The sequence below is a fragment of the Dendrobates tinctorius genome, unplaced genomic scaffold (assembly GCF_039654945.1).
Source record: "Dendrobates tinctorius isolate UK_male_01 unplaced genomic scaffold, ASM3965494v1 ptg000166l, whole genome shotgun sequence".
Lineage (NCBI taxonomy): Eukaryota > Metazoa > Chordata > Amphibia > Anura > Dendrobatidae > Dendrobates > Dendrobates tinctorius.
Window position 1 is genome coordinate 14,285,388 of NW_027361833.1, and position 12,869 is coordinate 14,298,256.

Consider the following 12,869-nt stretch of genomic DNA (forward strand, 5'->3'; position numbering starts at 1 on the left):
AAACCTGGACAAGGCCTTCGTCACCACTCAGTAAGGCGCAATTCAGTGCCTAGTGAGTGGTGGCTGTAACCACGGCCCGATGCTGACTAACAGTAGGCTCTCATGCGAGAGGAATGCAGTGATTGCATACCAAATAGAAGCCATGGCAGCCAATAACCAAAACAAGTTTCACATACACAGGCATAATATACTAATGTATAAAAGATCAAAATCACAAGGTCAAATGCCCCAGTAAAGTTGAAAAAAAATAAGAAAAAAAATCTAAGTAATAGAAACAAGCTTTGCAGAGTAAAGTTAATACAGTTGTGCTCAAACATCTACATAACCCAGCAGAATTTTTGCTTTCTTGACCTTTTTTCAGAGAATATGAATGATAACACCAAAACTTTTTTTCCACTCATGGTTAGTGGTTAGGTGAAGCCATTTATTGTCAAACTACAGTGTTTTCTCTTTTAAATCATAATGACAACCCAAAACATCCAAACGACCCTGATCAAAACTTTACATACCCTGGTGATTTTGGCCTGATAGCATGCACAGAAGTTGACACAAATGGGTTTGAATGGCTACTAAAGGTAACAAACCTGTGACCTGTTTGCTTGTAATCAGTGTGTGTGTATAAAAGCTGAGTGAGTTTCTGGGATCCAGACAGACTCTAGCATCTTTCATCCAGCCACTGACATTTCAAAATTTTGAGTCATGGGGAAAGCAAAAGAATTGTCAACGGATCTACGGGAAAAGGCAGTTGAACTATATAAAACAGGAAAGGCATACAAAAAGATATCCAAGGAATTGATAATGCCAGTCAGCAACATTCAAACCATGATTAACAAATGGAAAATCAGGGGCTCTGTAAAAACAAAACTACAGTCAGGTAGATCAACAAAAGTTTAGACCCCAACTGCCAGGAAAATTGTCCTGGATGCAAAGAAAAACCCATAAATAACATCAGCTGAAATACTGGACTATCTGAAAACTAGCAGTGTGGCTGTTTCAAGATGCACAATAAGGAGGCACTTGAAGAAAAATGGGCTGCATGGTCAAGTCATTACTGTGCAAATGCCACAAAGTATCTCGCCTGCAATACGCAAAACAGCACAGAGACAAGCCTCAAAACTTCTAGAACAAGGTAATTTGGAGTGATGAGAACAAATGTATCTTTTTGGCGACAATCAGAAACGATACATTTGGAGAGAGGTCAACAAGGCCTATGATGAACATCATTCCTACTGTAAAGCACTGATGTGGATCGCTGATGTTTTGGGGATGTGTGAGCTACAAAGACACAGGAAACTTGGTCAAAGTTGAAGGAAAGATGAATGCAGCACGTTATCAGCAAATACTGGAGGCAAATTTGTAATCATCAGCCCGGAAGCTGCGCATGGGATGTACTTGGATGTTCCAACATGACAATGATCCAAAACACAAGGCCAAGTCGACCTGTCAGAATAAAGTGAAGGTTCTGGAGTGGCCATCTCAGTCTCCTGACCTCAATATCATTGTGCCACTCTGGGGAGATCTCAAGCAATCAGTTCAAGCTAGACAGCACAGAAATTTACAGGAACTGGAGGCTTTTTGCCAAGAAGAGTGGGCAGCTTTACCATCTGAGAAAATAAAGAACCTCATTCACAGCTACCACAAAAGACTTCAAGCTGTCATTGATGTTAGAGGGAGCAATACACAGTATTAAGAAATGGGGTATGTGAACTTTTGATCAGGGTCATTTGGATGTTCTGGGTGGGTGGTCATTATGATTTAAAAAGAGAAAGCACAATAGTTTGACAATAAATGGCTTCACCCAACCACTAACCATGAATTCATATTCTCTGAAAAAAGGTCAAGAAAGCAAAAATTCTGCCGGGGTATGTAAACGTTTGAGCACAACTGTATGTCATTTATTTCACAGGGCGTACGCTATAAAAAGAAAACCCAAAAACCAATTGTGGAGTTACTGTTTCTTTTCAATTCTCCTCAAAAGTTAAATAGTTTTTGAATACATTAAACGAACCCCACAAATATAGTGGTGAATAATTATAAAGTATGTATCTTACCACAATAATGGCACCTCAATGACATTATCATCAACCACAACCAGTAACTTGTTCCGAATATCTTCCTTTTCGAAGGGACAGTATTCCACCGATGCAGTCACTTGAAGCCCGGGAGCTACTGGTTTCTCTGGATTCTGTACATATAGTGTGAACTGAAAAGAAACATAAGAAAACATTACTTATTTTTTATTTATCTTACTCACTTATATAGCATTAGATTCCCTATCAGTATGTCTTTAGAGCGTAGAAGAAAACGGGAGAACCTGGAGGAAACCCACGCAAACACGGGGAGAACATACAAACTCCTTATGGAACATTACAATAGTTACACCAGTCAATTTACACGTATAGTTGGGTGTAGAAAGTGACTGAATCTTAGTGATTTGGCCCCTGCATGTCACTATTTTTTTATTTCAATGAAACAACTAAGATGCAATTGAAGTGTAGACTTTCAGGTTTAATTAAAGGGGATGAACAAAAATATCCTGTGAAACGTTTAGGAATTGTAACCTTTTTTCTACAAAGTCTCCTCACTTCAGAGACTCAAAACTAATTGAACAAATTAACTTTACCATAAAGAAAATTATAATTTTTAATACTTTGTAGAGAATCCTATGCAGGCAATGACTGCCTGAAGTCTGGAAGCCATGGACATCACAAAACACTGGGTGAAGCACCGTCCACTCATCCTTGCTGCATTTGGTAGAATCTGAGCAGAAAGTATAGTCCTGTACACTTCAGAATTCATCCATCTGCTTCTGTCTTCAGTCCTATCATCAACAAACACTAGTGACCCAGTGCCATCGGAAGCCATGCATGTCAATACCATGCTGACGCCATCACACTGCCTCCACTATGTTTTACAGAGGATGTGGTGTGCTTTTGATCATGAGCCATTCCAAGCTTTCTCCATACTTTCTTCTACCCATCATTCTGGTACAGGATAATCTTAGATTCACCTGTCCATAGAAAGCTTTTCCAGAACTTCGCTGACTTCTGTAGATGTTTTTTGACAAAGCCTAATCTGGCTTTTCTATTTTTAAAGGGAACCTGTCACCTCCTATTTCAGCTATAAGCTGCGGTCACTGTCTTTCGGGGCTTATCTACAGCATTTTAACTTGAAAGAGAAGAAAAACAAGTTTTATTATACTTACTCAGGGGCAGTCCGGTCCGATGGGCATCACAGGTCCAGGTCCGGCGCCTCACATCTTCATGCGATATCTTCATCTTCCTTGCTTCGTGTTGTGGCTCCTGCGCAGGAGTACTGATGCAGAGCCAAGTACTGCAGTGAGCAGGCATCGGGAAAGTTCAGAGAGGTCCATCGCCTGCGCATTGCAGTACTTTGCTCTGCCCTCAACAGGGCAGATCAGTACGCCTGCGCAGGAGTCACGACACAAAGCAAGGAAGATGACTACATTGTATGAAGATGGGAGGCACCAGACCCGGACCTGCGACGCTCATCGGACCGGAGTGCCCCGGCTGAGTATAATAAAATTTATTTTTCTTCTCTTTCACGTCAGATCAGGGGCTTATCTACAGCATTCTAGAATACATTCTAGAATGCTGTAGATAAGCCCCTAAAGGCAGTTGCTGCAGCTCATAGCTGAAAAAGGAGGTGACAGGTTCCCTTTAAGGCTGATAAAAGGTTTGCATAGCATAGCTTTATTGTGCAAAAGTTCTCAACATTAAAGGCTTATTCCACTATAATGATATTGATTACCTATCCTTATCACTATTTATCTACTGATGACCTATTCTCATTGAAATAGCAGAAAATCTGCAGTACACAGCAGTGACCCCTTATCAATTGATGGAGCTGTTGTGCTATTCAGCTTCACCATTGATTGCATTGGCGGCATCGCTAAAAACAACTAATCAGCGGGGGTGCTGACTGTTGTACTCCCCAACATCTGATATTAATTACCTACAGTGAGTACGGAAAGTATTCAGACCCCTTTAAAGTTTTCACTCTTTGTTTTATTGCAGCCATTTGGTAAATTCAAAAAAGCTCATTTTTCTCATTGAGGGCAGCGCAGAGTCATGCCGTGCGCAGGCGCCGGGAGAGGTCAGGCGCCTGCGCACTGCAGAATTCTGCTCTGCCCTCAACAGGACAGAGCAGTGCGCCTGCGCAGGAGCCACGACAGGCAGCAAAGAAGAGGACAGCATCGTATGAAGATGGGAGGCTCCGGACCGCAACACCCATCGGACCAAGACCGGACGGCCCCCGGTGAGTATAATATAACGTCTTTTTCTTCTCTTTCAGGTTACATCGGTGGATTATCTACGGCATCATAGAATGCTGTAGATAAGCCCCTGATGTCGGTGCCAGCAGCTCATAGTCGAAAAAAGGGATGACAGATTCCCTTTAAAGAAAATCTTTCAGTGCGATCAGCCCTCCTAAGCCGTCTATATGGAATGTAGGTCACAGGAAGCTGAATAAAATAATACCTTGATATCTGCGATCTGATGCCTTATTCCAGAGAAATCAACGGTTTTCCTTCATGTAAATGAGCTCTTCAGGACTATGGGCCGGACACTGATCTACATGAGAATCAGCCTCCAGAGCTTATTATAAATGAAAGAGGAAATGACTAGTTTAAGACAAGTAACTAACACAGAGCAGTAGAACTGAACTTGGGGTATCTTTCCACGGTCAGGATTCCGGGCGCTTTGAACCCAGCGGACACCCGCTCCGCCCAAAGCGCTGCCCCCTTTTGTATGCGTGGTGATTCTGGGTCGCCCTCCCAGGGCCGTGGGGTACTCGGTACCGGGCCGGTGTCAGGGGAATGTGTCACAGCAGCGGTGACCCGGTCCGTGGCCCTGGGCGCCAAAGTAATGGGGGAATGTAGTTAATGGAATGGAATAGTTCGTGACGCCACCTGTGGTGCTCGGCAAGGGAGGTGTTAAGCCGACGCTGCAGAAAGATCCTCTGGGACAGATGGTATGGTGCAGCAGTGATGGTATAGCCCTCCACAGGCAGGGCTGATGTCCCAGGGCAGTGTAGTTGTAATGGTTGTGGAAAGGCGTAGGCAGTGTAAAGGATGGTACCCAGATGTAGCGGTGCTGAGCGGGTTGGCGCAAGAATGAATAGAGGACACCGAGGCTTGCAGTTCCAAAGCTTTACTCACAGTCTGCAGTACACAAGGGTGCCTGCCTCTGAGCCGTGTCCTCCGGGTCAGAGACTCAGCCAACCTCCAGGCAAGATGGAAAGCTCCTCTCCAACACTCCGCCAACATGTACCTTTCCTGAACGACTCCTCTATTGCGCCTTAAAGTGTGAAGATCTCCAGTACCATGGTACTCTGGAGTTCCTCCTGTCAGATGTTCCCAAGAACTCTACTCATATGGCAGACAGCTGTAGCCTGCTTCGGGGACTCCCTTCTCCTGAGTCCCGGCTCTCTATCTGTTTTGCTGTTGTGCCCCAAGTCTTAGATGGGAGTAGTGCATTTACAGCCTACTACTCCACCGGTGTCTGCTGCAGAACCATAAGTGTCCATACAACCTCGGGGACCAGGCCACTGCCTTGCGCTGAGAACCTATAGGCAGGGTTCCTCTTCCAACCCACGTCCTCTCTGTTCTCCTCTTTCGTTCCGTACTGATCTTTCTCTCTCTTATGGAAGCTTAGGTTACAGTTCTACGTCTTTCTCCTTCTTTTCCCTTCCCGTGCCAGCTGGCTCAGATCACTGAGGCAGCTGCAGCACTCCTTCCTCCATCCCTTCTTCCAGGGATCCTCACTCCTGTCTGAGTGACTTCTTACCCGCCTGACCTTCTGCCAGACTGAACCTGTAATCCTACACTTTCCCACTCTTTTATATATCTCAACTCCACCCACCTCGCAGCACATCCAGTGTTCCAAGCAGGGAACCACCAGAGGTGCTCTGCTACTCTCCAAGCACTGAGCCGTAATGTGGTTGTGCAGAACTACCCTGTTGTGTGGGGTGCGAGTGTTGGAACGTGGAAAAGAGTTCCCACCTTACCTGGATGGTGGGGCACTACACCTTAGGAGAAGGTGCAGTACCTCTGTGGCGACTGAGCCTTAGGGGCGCCACAATTCCGACTGAGCGTCGTCACAAGATAAATAGACATGCTGTGTTCTAAAAAGACACGCCGCACGTCTGTAACTTCGGGTGTGTCACCCGTGTCCCTGCATGCATAGTGGAGATAAGATTTCATAAAATCCCCTCCACTATGCTGTAACATCTGGACACTGCGTCCAATCCGCAGCAAATCCTTACTGTGGAAGCATACCCTTAGTCTTCTTGCAAACACATTTGCTGCAGCTCTCAGGGCTCTGCTGTATTGCAAGAATATTGTAAAACTGCCAGCCTGTGAGATGAAAGCTGAAGCTGAGAGGAACCTTCAGATGTGTCAGTTATAATCACACACAGCTCTGCAGGGATCAGGAGACCAGAGAGCAGCCATTACACATCACACTGGTAACTTCCCCTTCATGTAGAATAATCTCTGGAGGCAGATTCTCAGGGAGCTCTGTGTCTGGACCATAGCGTGGAACAGCTCATTTACATAAAAGACAAACATGGATTTCTCTGGAATAAGACATTGGATCATATATATCAAGATCTAATGTTATTCAGCTTCCAGTATACATGCCTATATAGACAGCTTAGGAGGGTTAAATTCTACTTTAAAAACATACAAATTTAGTAACCAACATAAAAACAAACATTAAAAGACACAAAATCACATGCAAATTCTTCCATTTTTCCCTCAAAAAATGATAAAAGTTAGTATGTATCCTCAAATGGTGCCACAAAGACATCCGTACTGCAACTACATTTATGGAAAAAGTTTAATAAAACCTCAGGTTCTGGGAATGCTATGACAGAACCAATAAAACTTGATCGGCCCTCCCCAAGAGCCAAAATTGGCCAGTGTATGGAATAAATATTACAATTATCTATGGACATGAGCAAAGCGAGGAGTGAAATCCCACTAGGAACGACCTATCCATTGTTCTTCTGCAAATGCCCATAAATAACAATGGAAAAGTCTCATGAGGTTCGGGCAGGATGTCACTTTGTGATCAGGATATTGTGAAGGAATCAAGTTGCCAAAACTGATTTTTTATGGACAGTTTTGGAGGCGATTGGGAGAGGAACATAAGAGAGTGGAGGAGAGAAGGAGGTCTTGGGAGGAGTGGAGATTACGTGTTGGAAGATATCAGGATTATGGGGGTGAGTCTCCACGGGCCGTATTGTCGGCGCTTTGGACGGAGCGGAAACTCCATTCACTGCGAGCCGTAAAATGATGAGACTTACCACAGAATAATCTGCATAAGTTGCTCCAGATTCAATAAAATCACAGACGCATCAAATGTAGATTTTTTTGGAAGTGGAAAAACGTGCCCTATTTTATAGACTGTCTAGGATTTTCGGCAGGAATGGCAACCCTGTACCCCAGTAACAATATGGAAAACAGCGAATGTCAATAAGGAGCCACATGTATAAACCATCCAACACATTCATGATAATGAACTCTACCTGGGGATCCTTTGGTCCATGGATTTTGATGGATTTGGCCACATGACTAATGTTTTGCACGGTGACACTGGCTTGATAAGTGTTTCCTGCTAGAACATCCATGAAGTAGAGGAGACCTGGAGCGATCCTCACTCCTAATGTTTTATCAATTAATTCTTCCATGGCTGCAGATGAAGGGTGGGAAAATGGTGGAAAAACAAGGGTTAACACAACACCATAGAAAAACACCATAACATACTAATGTTCTGCTGGTGACGGGCATCACTGCTACGCCATGTGCATCAGTAATGCTGGGTAGACACCGGACTCAGATCTTGGCAGGACACTGGTATTCTCCAGTCCCGGAATCTAATGGCAGCGTACGGCTCATCTGATATCGGTCACAGTGATGGAGAGAACCGAGACCTGGTCAGGTGCTGGGATCAGTGGGGGTCTCCACAGTCAGACCCCCGTGATCAGGAAACGATCTCATACTATGGATAGAAGAAAGCGTCTGACCTTGGTACAAATCTTTAATGAGGCTCATAAGTGGCAGCAAGAAAAAGTGAGACAGGGAAGAGGAGAGCGAGAAAAGGAACAAAACGAGAGTAAAAAAGAGAGGACGAAACTGAGAGAGATAGAGAGGAAAGAGAGAGAAAGCGGGGTGGGGAAAAAGAGAGAAAAGGAGAGAGGCCGAAAGAGGGGGTGATGAAAAGAGAAAGAGAGGGGGGGAACATAGAGAGGAAAAAGAGAAAGAAAGAGTAGGAAAAGGAGAGACAGGGTGTGTAAGAAAGAGAGAAAGGAGAGAGGCCGAAAGAGGGGGTGATGAAAAGAGAAAGAGAGGGGGGGAACATAGAGAGGAAAAAGAGAAAGAAAGAGTAGGAAAAGGAGAGACAGGGTGTGTAAGAGAGAAAGGAGAGAGGAAACAAGAGAGTGGGGCTGGGGGTGCGGAAGAAAGAGAAAGAATGGGAGAAGCCGAAAGAGGGAAAGAGAAAGAGGGCTGTGAAAGAAAGAACGAAAGAAAAGGAGAGCAAGAAAGAGGGCTTGATGGAAAAATGAGAAAGGAGAGGAGGAGGGGGCAGAGAAGGACACCGGCTGCTCCCCGCACAGCTCCAGGGGCCAGTGCTGCATCCTGCAGTGTTACCGGCGTCACTGTACGGATGAGACGTGCCGCACATCGGACACTGCACAGACCGGACCCGGAGCGCCCGCGTACTCACCAGCCGTGCACCGATCCCACGCTCTCCCGGTGTCTCAGCCTCCAGTTACTAAGGTAAACGAGCGTCAGTCAGCGTCCTCTGGTTGCTGAGCAACAGGAATTTTAGGGCGGAGAGTGACCGAGCTGTATGCAAAAATCTTCCGCCAATAGGAGACGCAGGGGGCGGGCTCTGTCTGCAGAAGAGGCCAGGAGGGGGCGGGGCTGGCACGCTGGTCGGGGCGTGGTCTTGTTCGGTGAATGGTTGTCACTCGTGTTCGTCAGCCATCTGCAGTGAGGGCACGGAGCGCCCCTTGTGTCTCGGACCTGCATTGCCCGGCAAACCACGGCCGGTGCCGCCCGCTCAGTGTCCGGCCCTATTACCTGGCTGATGCACACCGAGCTCCCCACGGACCGGTGCTGCCACTACTGTGGCCGGCGTGGTGTGACCGGCTCAGGCGGCTGTGGCTTTCTCCATCCCGATAGGGTATGTTCCCAGGGTCAGGAAACGCTGCGTACCTATGCCGCATCCAGATGTTACAGCATAGTGGATGGTGTTATGGGATTTCAATGAATCCATGCCCACTATGTGTGCACCGATGCCCGCAGCTCACCGGCAGAGACAGGCGTGCGTGCCGTCTTTCCATGTCACTTTATGTAGCTATCATTAGATGTATTATGTGCAGGAACGCAGCTTACTACGCATGTGTACTAATTTAAATAATGGTGAATCTTGTGAAACGGTAGTAAATGACAGAATGTGGAGGAAAGCACAGTGCGGTCCCCTCCTTTTTAATAAATAATAATTTAAACAAAATAGTGTGGGGTCCCCCTATATTTGTTAACTAGCCAGGGTAAAGCAGACTACTGGGAGTGGCATTTCAGGCTGGTAAGGATCCAATATCTATGCACCTTACCAGCCTGATTATACCAGGCCGCAGCAATGTGCTTACCTTGGATGGTTAGCAAAAATAGTGGGTCCCCTCCAAAAAAAATAGTGTGGGATCCCCCTATTTTTGTTAACCAGCCAAGGAAAAAGCAGACAGCTGCGGCCTGGTATTCTCAGGCTGGCGAGGCCCATGGATTTTGGCCCTCAGCCGCTAGGCGCATCCAAAGATGCGCCAGTTGTGGCACTTTACCCAGCTCTTCCCACTTGCCCTGTAGCGGTGGTAAGTGGGGTTCATATTTGTGGGGTTGATGTCACCTTTGTATTGTCAGGTGACATCTAGCCCACGGCTTAGTAATGGAGAGGTGTCTATAACACACCTATGCACTAATCCTATAGTTACATGGTGCAGTAAATAAAGACACAACCAGAATAAGGTCCTTTAATTGAAATAATGACACAGACTCCTTTATTAGATCTTAATTAAACTATACTTACTACATCGTCTATTCCACCAATGCCCTCATTCTCCTGTAAGAGAAATAAAATAAAAAAGCAACAGTAATACCTGTCCGCCGAGAAGATATACATACTGTCCCACAACGAGTCCAGCTCTGCTACATCTGGATGCCTTTGGCTGAACGGTGGCATTATGTCACCATTTAGCCTGACATCCAGAACACAGCAGGGCTTGAAGCTGATGACTGGAGATAACTCAGTCCTCAGCAGTAATGTGCACTGCAGTTCTTGTGGTCAGCTGACTGTGAGAACTTGCCTAGTGACCGGAGATAACCCCACCGCCAGCTCAGCAGTTCTCTCTGTCAGCTCAGCTCATCGCGAGAACTGCAGTGTACGCGAACTTCCGGCTGAAACAAGGTATGACATTATTTAAATTAGTACACATACGTAGTAAGCTGCGTTCCCGCACTTAATACGCACGTGACTAAGAAGATAATGTGGGTTTACAGCATCTTATGATAGTCTATGGGCAATTTATGCAGCGGAGACGGAGCTTCTCCGCTGCATAAATTGACATGCTGCGGTCTGGAAAGACGTGCCTCGTGCGTCAGGACGCATAGTGGAGATGGGATTTCATGAAATCCCATCCACTATGCTGTAACATCTGGCCGCTGCGGGTTTGACGCTGCAGAGGTACAGAGCGTCCAACCTGCAGCGTTTACTGACCATGGAAACATATAATAGTGTAATAAACGCGACATGTAGACCGTGCTGCGGCTTCTAATCCTGTTGGACAGCGCCCTGTAGTAACTAATGCTGCGACTGATGGGGGACATGGAAGCCAAATTTGTTCCTGTTTTGTGTTTTCAAGGCATAAAACCGCAATGGAAAGTTGCATTAAAACTGTGTCGTATGCAGACACGCTTGGGGCTCGTTCATATGGAGCCGCTTTCTGTAATTTTCCTGCAGGGTTTTTTGGGAGACCAGATAGTGGCATCTTACTGCCCTGTATCTGAGCATAGGAACGAAGAGGGGGCTTTATTCTTCTGGGCTACCTTAGGTGGCTTGTTTTAGTCAAGAATATCGCTCATGGCCTGAGATATTCTCCACCTCATTACCAGCTACACACAATACCACGGCCGGCTCCATCAGGATGAAGAATGGATTAGGATCTATGTGTTTTACTCACCTGTGGATCACTTCTGGGCCTGGGGTGAATACTGGACTCCCTTTTCATTTCTTTGTTGAACAGCAGAAAACACAGCATAGCCAGGCAAGGGACAGTGAGTTTTGAGGTGTAACTTAATAAGGTTGTATTCACACATAAAAATACGAGATTGTGGTGACCGCAAGTCAATGGATCCTCACTTAACGTCATTAAAAAGTATCAGGTTGAGTTTGGAGTAGGAGTCCAGTGGCCAGTCCGGACATTGAGGTCCATGTGTAAAAAATTGCAGCATACACCACTGATCCATTTTTCAGGTCAGGTTGCACCTTAAGTTCAATAGGAGCATAAAAAAACAGATGCCGTACAGTCACGGACCATATGCCAACTGTTCTTAATGGATCAATACAGTGGCGGACATGACAGTGGGGCAATGTGTGCAGGTGCATCGGGGTCCCAAGAAGTAAGTAGACCCACTTTCATCTCCAAGATATCAACCTGCTTCTGACACAAACACATTGTTGGACTGTAAAGGGCCCGTATACTTTTCTTGCACAGGGGCCCTCTTTTGCCTGGATTCATTGCAGGAAACTGTATTTGGCCTTGACACATTCTCTCACAGTCAGAAAGAACAACACTGAGCAGATCGGAGCAGCGGACACCAGAGCGCTGGCATCGGTACAGTGCTTAATATATAAAAAAAAATAGGTAACAGCTGTGCATGCTGTGATTTATTTTTCACAAGGACCATGATTCGATGGACTTCGTGTAAAATTGTTCATCTAAACTACCCCACTGACGAGAATTGGTCCCTGTGTGGCCTGCTGTGGACATGGTCAGAACAAGGATATTGTAGCAAAATGCACTTGTCTTAAGGAATGCTATTGGCTTGTTTGCTATATCTGTATGAATTTATATATAACTAACAGAAGAGCCCGACCTTGCCCTGGCATATTAACTCACTGTGGTTAGTAATAACAAATTATAAAGATTATATTGCACATAAAAACAGTTCACATCATATATTCAACACTACAGATTTGCAGCACAAACTAACTAAACGATTACCCAAGTATTGATAGTATTTTATTTTCAACTCATTCAAGAGCCTTTTGATCAACAACATTTTTGGTTTTTCCTTTCGGTGCAAAGATGAACAGATTTTTGGCAGTTCCATCTCTTGAACAGGCCACGTAAAGTTGACCAATAGAAAAGCATGGAGATTGCAAATCGATCCCTACTACTTTCAAGGACTGTCCCTGAGCCTTGTTAATGGACATTGCAAATGCCAGTCGAAGTGGAAACTGGAGGCGTTTAAAATCAAAAGGCAAACCCGATATGGAATGAGTGGAATTCTTGGAATGAAAATGTCCTCTCCTTTGGCACATCCTGTTGCTGAGCTGTATATCTAATCCTATCCTGTGTGATACAGTCTGCTGAGCTGTGTATCTAATCTTATCCTGTGTGATACTGTCTGCTGAGCTGTGTATCTAAATGTAAGAAGATGAGCCGAGACTGAGTCAGCAGTTTCTGGTGCCCTTTAGGGCCAGAGCTATTGGGGCTGCCACCACTGTTGCCGGGGTAGGTGTCTTCTGGGAGGGACGGACCTTCCTGCTGGACCGCAGGGGGCATGG

At 45.6% G+C, this 12,869-nt stretch overlaps 1 protein-coding gene across 1 annotated transcript in view; it reads right to left on the reverse strand.

Moving 5' to 3' along the window:
* CFAP47 (cilia and flagella associated protein 47) overlaps nt 1-9,374 on the reverse strand; it is a 926,770-nt gene extending 917,396 nt beyond the window's left edge. Inside the window, exons 1-3 of the mRNA XM_073550693.1 lie at nt 9,110-9,374; nt 7,552-7,715; nt 2,052-2,203 (exon numbers count right to left, since the gene is read on the reverse strand). Coding sequence (XP_073406794.1) covers nt 2,052-2,203; nt 7,552-7,713 — 314 coding nt within the window. The 5' untranslated portion in view covers nt 7,714-7,715; nt 9,110-9,374. The remainder of the gene's footprint in view (nt 1-2,051; nt 2,204-7,551; nt 7,716-9,109) is intronic.
* Between the last annotated feature and the right edge of the window lie 3,495 nt (nt 9,375-12,869).